At 39.9% G+C, this 12,130-nt stretch overlaps 1 protein-coding gene across 1 annotated transcript in view; it reads left to right on the forward strand.

The window, feature by feature from the left end:
* coro7 (coronin 7) overlaps positions 1–12,130 on the forward strand; it is a 106,399-nt gene that overhangs the window by 16,005 nt on the left and 78,264 nt on the right. The window contains exon 7 of the mRNA XM_060892810.1: positions 5,465–5,515. Within this exon, the coding sequence (XP_060748793.1) occupies positions 5,465–5,515 (51 nt within the window). The remainder of the gene's footprint in view (positions 1–5,464; positions 5,516–12,130) is intronic.

Below are 12,130 nucleotides of genomic sequence, written 5' to 3' on the forward strand. Positions count from 1 at the left end.
GCTTCATTTCCACTATTTTCCGGAAGAACCAGTTTTTGTTGAACTGTCTTCGTCTTTTTAGTTTTGTGCCAACTGATGAAGCCATGATCAACAAAAAGCTTACAAAGTATGTGTCGTATTTCACTTGCTGGAAATTCATTTATACTCCTTTCCTGATTTAAAACCTTTCAAAAAAGTTAGCTGTACCCTTAAACACTGTAAAGACAAAAACTTACCAGGGAGGCTGAAAAGAGTCAGAATTAAAGGAGTCGCAGGAATATCTGACAAATACTAATTATTCTCCCAGTTTATGGTTTGGTTATTTTACGTTATTCTGTTAGATTAACTAATTAACTAGCCCTGTGTTTCCTGTATAGCTTTTTGATTTTGGATGTAAAAAAAATAAATAAATAAATAAATATATATATATATATATATATATATATATATATATATATATTTATATTATATTATATTATATTATATTATATTATATATATATATATATATATATATATATATATATATATATATATATATATATATATATATATATATATATATATATAATATATATACATTATATATATATTAATTACATGGAATGATAAAATAATGGTCATAATGTTTTATTTTATTAACACATAGTTACAGCAGTTAGTGTGAGGTCCTTTGATTCAATAAAACTTGCCAGTACTGTATTTACCCTGAATTACCCAGAATACTGTCCAGCTTGCTGTATCAAATGTATAACATTGTACAACATGTCTAAAATATTTATACTATATGATATTGAAGAAGCCGCAGAAATCGATTACAGTTCAGGTTAAGAATACATTTCTGATGTAATGATTAGCTTTGGAACTAAAATGCAGCTGTAACCTCAAAGAGTTTTGAAAAAAATACTTCTCTCAAAAAGATTCAAAAAGATAAATTCTCTCTCACTCATTTTCTACCGCTTATCCGAACTACCTCGGGTCACGGGGAGCCTGTGCCTATCTCAGGCGTCATCGGGCATCAAGGCAGGATACACCCTGGACGGAATGCCAACCCATCGCAGGGCACACACACACTCATTCACTCACGCAATCACACACTAGGGACAATTTTCCAGAGATGCCAATCAACCTACCATGCATGTCTTTGGACCGGGGGAGGATACCGGAGTACCCAGAGGAAACCCCCGAGGTACGGGGAGAACATGCAAACTCCACACACACAAGGCAGAGGCGGGAATCGAACCCCCAACCCTGGAGGTGTGAGGCGAACGTGCTAACCACTAAGCCACCGTGCCCCCTACTTTAAATTAATAATTGTTATTTCAAGTGTAATATTTTGCACAAATGATCTAAAGACTAGTCTAGAAATGCTCAAAAAAAACTACCCATAATTTAATACTGGATTTAAACAACAAAAAAATTTGCATGAAATTTTAATGCACATTTTCAGTTAGAATTTTGCAAATACACAGCTTGACTTTGCCAAACATAAAACCATTGAAAAGCATCTGCATAGCAGCTTGCCTTCATTCAAACCACAGACTTCAGCAACAGAAGCATCACTGCAGACTGTTTTACATTAAGCAAACCACTTTATAATGCTGTGGCACTGTTTCTGTGTTAGATTAGAGATGATGGGAGATATGAGTTAATTGTAGGGCAGATAACTTCATTACTACAGTGCAGAAACCATCTGTAACTGACTGAACTAAGAGCATTTGAAGATAATGCTGCTGAATGAGGTGGTGTATGGCATTGGGAAGTTGAAATGACTGGAATGAGTAGAAAAAAAAGGAATAGAAAAACAGGAAAGTAAGAGAAACATGACACTAGATCACAGAGCAGCTCCAGAGGTTCTGCCCTTTTCCGTGCTGGATTGTAAGTGAACTGAATAGACCCTTCAGTGTCCCTCAAATCCTGCTTATTAAAGTAAATCAGTGCTGCCAACATGTGTCTTTAATTTCAGGCAGTTTTGCCCCTATTCAGTAAACACAGGGAGCAGATAAATTGGGTGTAGGCCAGAAAAAACGGCTCATGACAGGCTTCGTTTGGAGACACATATTTTATGGGCCATGTGCATAGAGAGCACCTTTTGTACTCGCACTGCAATTTATTTTTTAACTGACGACTTTTGAGAGGATAAGGCTCAAATAAGCTTGTAGATGATTGTGTCTTTGTTAGGCTTTCTTGTATGACTGGGAAAATGGAATGATCGTATTTTATCGTCCTTCTGTGAGTTTTAGTGAGAGGGTTTTTTTTATACAGCAATCAGCATTAATACTAAAAGCATCTGCCTAATATTGTATAGGTCTCTCTTGTGCCAGCTCTGACCTGTCACGGCATGGACTCCTCAAGATCTCTCTGAAGGTGTGCTGTGGTATCTGGCACCAAGACATTAGCATTCCTGTTGTCCTGTATGCTGTAAGATCGCACAAATGCTTGGTTGGATTGAGGTCTGGGAAATGAGGCAACACCTTAAACCCTTTGTCATGTTCTTGTTTGTTTGTCACAATTTGGTCCCGTGTCAAATTCAGTCAGATCTTTATACTTGCCTGACATTCTTCCTGCTTCCAAACACATCAACTTAATTTATTGAATGATAAATGATTTAATTAACAGTATCAAGACAGTATCAAGACAACACCACATCCACTCTTTCTGGGTTGTGTTGAAGGATTTACTGTAAAACTGCAGCATTTTAGTTTAACTAATGTTTAACTAACTGGAATGTAAGACGTTTAAGAATGTAAGATGTTTATTTTTTTTTATTTTGACACTGACAAACACTTTTATTTATTTATTTTTTTTGTTCAGAAAAAATAAAGTCTGCTCATTTAAGCTGCACCGAACAGGTTATCATGAATGAATACAATCTATGAACAATTTACAGCTTACATTTTCATGGTGAATTAGAGGCATCTCTGGGGATACATGTGTAGCATGTACATGTGCTAATTTAGTTTTACAATTCAATTTATTTGTATATTTGTATAGTTTATCAATAGACTTTGCAACAAATCAGCAATACGGAAACCCTTTTTTCACAACAATGCTATTTTCACCCCTTAACCTCACTGCCTTAAAACCCATCTCCAAAACATCTTTTCCTCTTTGGGCTGTTCGGAATAAATGAGGTTAACAGGTTCGGTTGTTATGCTGATTAAATGTATACAGATTGTAATGAAACCTTCATTGAAGGCCTATAGACCTGCACTTATGGCATGTTTATTAGGTTCTACAGTTCTCCCTGAGGGGCTAAGCTCATACTGAAGCTCCAGAGACTGAGCTCTCACTTCCCTGAGGCTACACAGCTTGTGGGTGGGCTGCCTGGTTTCCGGAAAGACCTTCTCTTTTGCCACACTTCTTTAGAGACATCAAGTCAAACTCCATTTGCTCTCAGCCATAACAGCCTAACAAAACACAACACCCATCATGTTTATTCTGTCATAAAAAGTTGTGGTGCGGTCAACGATAGATGTGTGTCCTTATCCGTTTATACAGATTTTTGTCTTGACTGTGTTTACGCTGTGCTCCTTTGAATGATTCTGTCTGGTTTTCTTCTAGCTGAGTCATATCCATGATGTAAATCTCTTCTCTTGTCTTCTCTCTGCTGATTTTTTTCATGCTGCTTTGAAAACTGTAATTGCAGCAGACAGATTGTGTCAGTGGTTGATAAGTGAGTTAGGAGTTTTTGCTTATTCAGGCTGGTCTTAGAGTTTATATAATAGGAGAGATAAATTCAGCTGGGCAGAACCTGCTCCATGAAGCGTGTGTGTATGGGTACGGGTGTGTGTCTGTACTTGTGTGTGGGCACGTGCCTGCACATGTGTATGTGTGTACATGTGTGTGAGTGAGTGTGTGTGCGCACCGTACAGAGCCTGGACATTTCACTGATTTGAAATGAATCAAAGATCAGTCTCAAATAAATTATATTTCCTCAGGTTGTGTTAGTAAGATTAATCCAGATGTAGCTGTTTTCCCAGAGAAAATTGTCGGCTTGATTGCACTTTATTGAAGTTAGCAACTCCCCAAACTTAAAATGACTGCCAAGCATGAGGGTTGGGGATTTTTTCATCCTCTAGCTGAAAAGTTAAATCTGCCTTTTCTTTTTCATTAGTGTATTGCCCCTCTTGACTAACCACAACAACCCCCCCTCCTGACCACAAGCTGCATTCATGTCACAGCCAAATTAGACATATTAAGAAATGAAATTTCAAATTGTACATTTATTTAGGCATTTTCGTGTGTGTGAGTGAGAGTGTGTGTGTGTGTGTGTGAGTGAGAGTGTGTGTGTGTGTGTGAGTGAGAGTGTGTGTGTGTGTGTGAGTGAGAGTGTGTGTGTGTGTGTGTGAGTGAGAGTGTGTGTGTGAGTGAGAGTGTGTGTGTGTGTGAGAGTGTGTGTGTGTGTGTGTGAGAGTGTGTGTGTGTGTGAGTGAGAGTGTGTGTGTGTGTGAGTGAGAGTGTGTGTGTGTGTGAGTGAGAGTGTGTGTGTGTGAGTGAGAGTGTGTGTGTGTGTGTGTGAGTGAGAGTGTGTGTGTGTGAGTGAGAGTGTGTGTGTGAGTGAGAGTGTGTGTGTGAGTGAGAGTGTGTGTGTGTGTGAGTGAGAGTGTGTGTGTGTGTGAGTGAGAGTGTGTGTGTGTGTGAGTGAGAGTGTGTGTGTGTGTGAGTGAGAGTGTGTGTGTGTGTGTGTGTGTGTGAGTGAGAGTGTGTGTGTGTGTGTGAGTGAGAGTGTGTGTGTGTGAGTGAGAGTGTGTGTGTGTGAGTGAGAGTGTGTGTGTGTGAGTGAGAGTGTGTGTGTGTGTGTGAGTGAGAGTGTGTGTGTGTGTGTGTGTGTGTGTGTGAGTGAGAGTGTGTGTGTGTGTGAGTGACTGTGTGTGTGTGAGTGACTGTGTGTGTGAGTGTGTGTGAGTGTTGCTCTGGCATTGATTAGTGTTTTGGTGAGCAGTAGACAGGGCTGCACTGGTCATATCCTGTTTCTATTATTGCTTGTTTCTCTTTAATCACCATAAATTTTTTCTGATAGGCTCCCCTCATTAACACTGCATGTGAGGGGTCACTCGATGGTCACTGATTGCTTTAGAGATGTGAATTATAGTCCAGGTTCTAAAAATCAACTTAATAGTACTTTAGAAACTAACGTCTAAGCCACACTACAAAACGAATATAATATTCACCAATGTAGAAACTGAGACCTCACATATAATTACAGTGTTCTGGATCATCCTTCAGCCATCAAATTCCTCATATTACTAGATTAACCCAGAACGTTTCCCACCACCCACTTTCAGATGCACATGAAACCTGACCAATATTTAGTGTTTTTGCACAGGACAGATGTCTTCACTGAGTGTTGGTTCCTGTATGAGTATTGATTTATGATGCAGTCCTGCATGATTAATTTGTCCTCATATTTGTGTATTTATATCATTACATTAAGCTGTTAAAATGCCCAGGAGTTTATCTGTGCTCTTCATTTTCTTCCCCAGGACAAAAACCTGCGCATCTTTGATCCGAGAGCACAGTTGTCTGCAGTCCAGGTAATGTGCTTCACAACTATTTTCATTTAAATATTACTTGCATATAAGTCACCAGTCAGTGGGGTTTTGAAATATGTCTGTCTAAACACCATGCAGTCTGCCATTAATGCACTGATTGTTTTTAACAATCTGTCTGCTATGTGTTTGTGTCACAATACTTAGTGTGTTTCATAGTACATAGTTTCATCGTCAAACCAACGCTAATCTGAGAAAAAGAGCAGAAAATACTTTTGCTATATTTTGGAGGTATGTGAGTTGTGAAGACTAAGGGTTGTGAGGGACTGAAGACAGACACATCAGAGGCAATGATGAACTTATACATAATGATGTATTATTACAGCAGTCTCAAATATAGCTGACTTTTGGAAAAGGTGAATTAGTTTGTTTTATCTATGATGCCGGCGTGCTTGGCTGAGTGCAGCGCACTGGGTGCAAGGAACGGTGACGAGCGGGTTCAGGGAGAGTCGTCCTTTTCTGCAACCTCAGGGTGCGCTGCAAAAACAGAGAAGAGTTGCACATTAGTTCCTGTGTGGCACGACACCTTACCTCCCCAAAGGCACTGTGCCCAACTCCGTTGCCAACTTCTTGTCCCAGAGGGTAAAGAGCTTGTACTGTAGAGCTGCTCTGATTGGCTGCTGGGTTTTTGCCATGCTTTTTCCACCCTATTCCATGGCCATGCGCTTCCTGGCTGTCCACAACATTGTGAATTTGTGCTGTTCGTACTCCACATACTGTGTTTGATGTGTGTTTATACTCCGCATAGTTGAAAATGTTTTATGTGTGCAGTGGCTTGCTACAAAGGCTTTGATTTAAAGTTTTTATTAATGATTAATTCATAATTAAATTTTCACAGTTGTTCAGAAATTAAATCAAACACTTTTCTATTTAGGGGGCACGGTGGCTTAGTGGTTAGCATGTTCGCCTCACACCTCCAGGGTCGGGGTTCGATTCCCGCCTCCACCTTGCATGTTCTCCCCGTGCCTCGGGGGTTTCCTCCGGGTACTCCGGTTTCCTCCCCCGGTACAAAGACATGCATGGTAGGTTGATTGGCATCTCTGGAAAATTGTCCCTAGTGTGAATGAGTGTGTTTGTGCCCTGCGATGGGTTGGCACTCCGTCCAGGGTGTATCCTGCCTTGATGCCCGATGACGTCTGAGATAGGCACAGGCTCCCCGTGACCCGAGGTAGTTCGGATAAGCGGTAGAAGATGAATGAATGAATTAATTTTTCTATTTATGGATTCCTTCACTCTCAGATTTTGGGATTATGCATCTATTTCTTGATCTTTAATACACAATATTTCAAGTGTCATGAGGCCTGCAGGGCCATGGAATTTACCTTTACTCATTTTAAGGCTCTTTGTGATTATTCACTGAAGGCCCGTTAATACAGCAGTGTTCTTCAATCCAAAAAGTCTTAGATCAATCATAGCAGATTGGTTTCTGAAGAGCAGGGAACACATAGAGAATGCACAGACTCTACACAGTGTATTGAAATTAAGTGGCTTTAAATGTAATCCATCGCTGAAAGCATAATGACAAAAATCCTTACTGATCTTTAGCACAAGTGATGAAATGAAGTGAGTGATGACCGTGTTAAAGACTCTGACAGCATTGCTGCAAAAGCACCATGCTGAAAACAACAACCCATTTAAACATCTTGAACATTTTCCCAAATGCTCACTTTAAAGATCCTTTGGGACTGGCCGATAGAGCTGTGAGAATTGCTAGTTTTTCCAAAATCTAGCTGTGGTGTAGAGCCAATGACAGCCAAAAGCATCACACCATACACAATCTGCTCAATCAGCTCTTATTGTGGAGAACAATGGCTCCAAAACAAGTGTGAAAGAAAGAAAGAAGGGAAAAAAAAAAACATTCTAACCATCAGCAAGCACAGAACCAACCTTCTAATGTACACAAACCAGTAAGACTGACTTTGACTTTGATGTGCTGAGTGTGCTGCTCAGTCTCGTGAGTATTACCCAGAATATTCAATAGCTAACAGGTAATGTATAGCAGGATGCCTCGTCCATTGTCTTTTCTAAGAAATGGTCTCATTGTGCTATGGTGTTTTTTTTTTTCCTCTCACTGAATGCTGGTGACTGTTAGAATATTAAAAACTGGGCAACTAGGTATAAAATACAAATTGTCTGGATGCATAATCTTCTTGTCCAGGCTGCTGAGCTTAGTAGTTTTAGGACTGCTGTCTATAGAACCACTTGAAGACTGTCACTGGCTTTGAACTGCTTTTGTAACTGTCAATCGTAATCATTGAACCTTTAATGGCTTTGGCAGGAAGGGATTAGTGTTAAATATATATATAATGAACTCAGACATCACACTCCTCTGTGTCACCTAGATGAGGATGGTTTCCTTTTGGAGTCTAGTTCCTCTTGAGGTTTCTTCCTTATATTGTCTCAGGGAGTTTTTCCTTGTCACCATTACCTTAGGCATGCGCATTAGGAATAAATATAAATTTAGCTTTAAACTTTGACATTTTTATATAATTTTTTTTTTATTTCTGTAAATGTCCATTGTTAAAAATGCTATACAAATGAAATAGAATTGAATAAAGTTGAATAGTTTTTTCCAATCCTGCATACCATTCAGATACAGTATGCTTTTATTTGGTTTTAGACCATACCATTAGAATTTCCCATGTGCTACAAATCCAGCATTGTGACCATGAACCTGTCAAGCCACTTGTTTTGCAGATGAATAAAGGTCAATAGCTGCCTGTGTCTGCTGGAGTAAATCAATCCTGGAAAATGTAGCAGGAATGGGGAAATGCATTAGGATCTGGGCAGAATACAGATTAAACATTCCCACATGCTTCCTATAGCCTTTTCAGCTGAGGTGTGAGGGCCTATTATTGATAGTTTTCAGTAGGTAAAGAAACCCTTAGCAAAAACAGTAGTGGCCACGGAGGATTAAACTTCAATTCAATTCAATGTATTTGTCAGTCAAAAACCGTTCAGAAACACACACACACACACACACACACACACACACAAAGATGAGAGCATATTTAATTTTTGTTTAGGTGTTTGTTTGATTTCTTCCTGATGTTTTAAACAGAGTTGATGTCTCTAATTCCCACATTTTGCTACCTCCAGGTTTTTAATTACTACACTTTCATATTCCAGTAGGTTTAGTTTTACTCCATGTGTTTTTGTTTTGAGTTCAGAGCAATAGCCACTAATCACCAGAAATGGAACAGTTTTTTCTGTGGTCTGTTGTGACCTTTTTTCATAACCTCTCCCAGCTCTGTGGCATGTTTTTTCATGGCAGTGTGCTGAACGCTGAATGATGGACAGTGTAGTGACTGCACTTTGAGAATTTTTTGACCTTTTTGAAGTCAGATGGCAACAGAATGTGGGCTGTTTTTTCAGACACCATATGGAACTGCTGAGTTTGGGGAGGTTAGCACACTAAACTCCTGGCTTGCCTGTATGTGTCGTGAAGGCACTTTTCATTCCAGAAAGAGAGGGAGAAAATGTGCTTCATTCTTCTGTAAAAAAAAAAAAGCGCTTTGGCAGGGAAAAAGAAGTTCTGCCTCAGCAACACAGATTGCTCTCAGTTCAGTTTCCATTACTAACAGCCCATCCTCTGTTACCTCTCTCATTAACACCACATTTGCTTGAGTGCTCTTAAGTGAGCCGTTTACAGCCAATCATATCACTAGTCACAAGGGTTATAATGACTCCACCCTTGAGGGTTTCAAACTTTGGTATAAATACAGCACAAACAAATAAAAATGATGAGGCCTGTTTCTTTTGGGTCTGTGTGTAGAGGATTCCCTTTATACCCAACTTTTCTATTTTCACACCTACAGGCTGGAGTAGGGATGTTACTGTACCATATAGCAATTAAAATATGGTTCTCTTGATATCACTGTATTAGTCATCCATTTAACAGTCCCTCAAGGATTTATCATTTTCACAAACACAGAAGATGAATATTGTGTATTACTATATGTGACATCATTACCACATGAATATACCTAAACCCCTATTCAATTAATGTGTATCAAACATGAGTAGAGCTATTATAGAAGGTGATTATACATGTCTCTTCAGTGAGTGATAGCTCAAACGAAGAATCCTGTGCCTGCAATTTCACTAATTCATTGTTTGGGATGAATATCATCTCTGTACAAGGCCTTTAACCTTTCTTGAGCTCAGCTCATATGGATGTCTCTTTGATGGTATTTACCAAATGAATGCAAGTGTAAATGATTTTTCTGACACACATGAAACTACAGCAGCTTTCTAAGGTAGCTTAAACCTTAATACTAAAGTGTAACTTATCCATGAACTTGCACTGCCTGCGATTGGTTTGTCTCAGACTGTTGACTGTTTTGATGAAAGAGGGGGGTACAGGGGGTGGATAATCCAGCCAAATGGGTTGCAAGCCAGTGATTTCTGTGTTGGTCCCAAGCCCGGATAAATAGAGAGAGTTGCGTCAGGAAGTGCATCCGGCATAAAATGTGCTTAAACGTGCGAATAGTCAGTGTGAATTCCATACCGGATCGGTTGAGGCCCAGGTTAACAATGACCGCCAACGGCACTGTCGACCTACAGGGTGCCGCCCGGAAATTAGGCTACTGTTGGTTGAGGAAGGAGAGGAGGGAGAAGTGTTCATAGGTAGAGAGAGAAGAGGCACGAGAAGGCTGTGAGTTAGAAGAGAAGGAGAGATTCCTGAGTAAGTTAGATGAGGTGTTCGAGAGTATTCCCAGATGGGAGAGAGTAGTGATTCGAACAATTTTCAATGGGCATGTTGGTGAAGGGGACAGTGGTGATGAGGAGGTGATGGGCAGGTTTGGTGTTAAGGAAAGAAACCTAGAAGAACAGATGAAAATGGCTGTATTTACTTATTTCCAGAAGAGAGAGAGAGGAACATAGTTACATATAAGAGTAGAGGTAGGAATATGCAGGTAGACAGCAATCTATGTGGATGATGCAATCTGAGAGAGATTAGTGACTGCAAAGTGGTGGTAGGAGAGAGTGTAGCCAGACAGCATCAGGCAGTGATAAGTAAGATGTCTCTGGTGGCCAGGAAGAAGATGAGAAGATGAGAGAAGACCATATGATGAATGTTGGAAAAGGAAAAATGTCATGAGGAATACAGATAGAAGCTGAGACAGGCTTTGGGTGGTCAGTAAGAGCTTCCTGATGACTGAGAAACTACAGCAGAAGTGACCAAGGAGACAGGTAGGAGGCTGCTTGGTGTGTCATCTGGAAGGAGAAAAGAAGATAAGGAAACATGATGGGCAGCAGTATGGCTTCATGCCTAGAAAGAGCACTGCCGATGTAATTTTTGCCCTGAGAATGTTAATGGAGAAGTACAGAGATGGTCAGAAGGAGCTGCACTGCGTCTTTGTGGATTTAGCGAAAGTGTATGACAGGGTGCCGAGAGAAGAGCTATGGTACTGTCAGGAGTGGCAGAGAAGTACATCAGAGTAGTTCAGGATAGAGTTCAAGGTGGAGGTGGGGCTACATCAAGGATTGGCTTTGAGTCCCTTCTTGTTTGCTATGGTGATGGTCAGTTTGACCAATGAAGTCAAACAGGAATCTCCATGGACAATGGTGTTTGTGGATGACATTGTGATTTGTAGTGAGAGTAGAGAGCAGTTGGAGGAACACCTGGAAAGGTGGAGGTCTGCTCTGGAAAGAAGAGGAATGAAAGTCATCGGTACAGTAGTAATACAGAATACGTGTGTATGAACGAGAGGGAGGGGAGTAGAACAGTGAGGTTACAGGGGACTGAGGTCAAGAAGGTGCAGAAGTATTTGGGGAGTGTGGAAAAGAGGTGAAGAGGCAAGTGCGGGTGGGTTGGAGTCAGTGGAGAAAAGTGTCAGGAGTTTTGTGTGACAGAAGAGCATCAGCAAGAATCAAAGGAAAGGTGTACAAGACAGCTACTATGCTGAATGGGTTCGAGACTGTAGCAGTGAGGAAACGACATGAGGCAGAGATGGAGGTAGCACAGATGAAGATGTTGAGGTTCTCTTTAGGAGTGATGAGAAAAAGAAGACTGGGTGGAGTGGTGGATGGTGAGACAGCAAGAGAGACAGATATTTAGTTAGGGAGATGAAGACAGATAGTTAGGACACAGAGAAACACAGAGATAGAGAGAGTAAGAGTTTCTTGACAGTATGGTAAATGCATATTATCTCATTTTGATTTTGTCAGTTACCAGATGATTTAGTTGCTGACCTAATATCTGGATCATATAGCATAAATACAGTTAAGTAAAAACAATCAGGAATTTCTGGAATATTGGCATGTCATGCATTTCCAAAGAAAATTGATGTATTTTCATGAAAAAAAATTATCTTTTCAAAAAAAATTATTTCAGCTGTATCACTAGTGCGCACATGTAATGGCACATGAAGGCTTATATATGTGTTTTGTTTAACAGGCCAAAAACATGGATGTTTGTCATAATTTATTCATCCTGGGACTGAATAAACATCTCGTAGTAAAAGAACAAACCCTCTGACGGGATGATGTGATGAAAAGTGGATTTTTTTATAGATGAAATTCCATTTGTCATTGTCAGCTCTTTATTTCCTGGGATTATGTAGATTTTTTTGACATGTCAAAACAAAGACAGGT

The sequence above is a fragment of the Tachysurus vachellii genome, chromosome 18 (assembly GCF_030014155.1).
Source record: "Tachysurus vachellii isolate PV-2020 chromosome 18, HZAU_Pvac_v1, whole genome shotgun sequence".
NCBI lineage: Eukaryota > Metazoa > Chordata > Actinopteri > Siluriformes > Bagridae > Tachysurus > Tachysurus vachellii.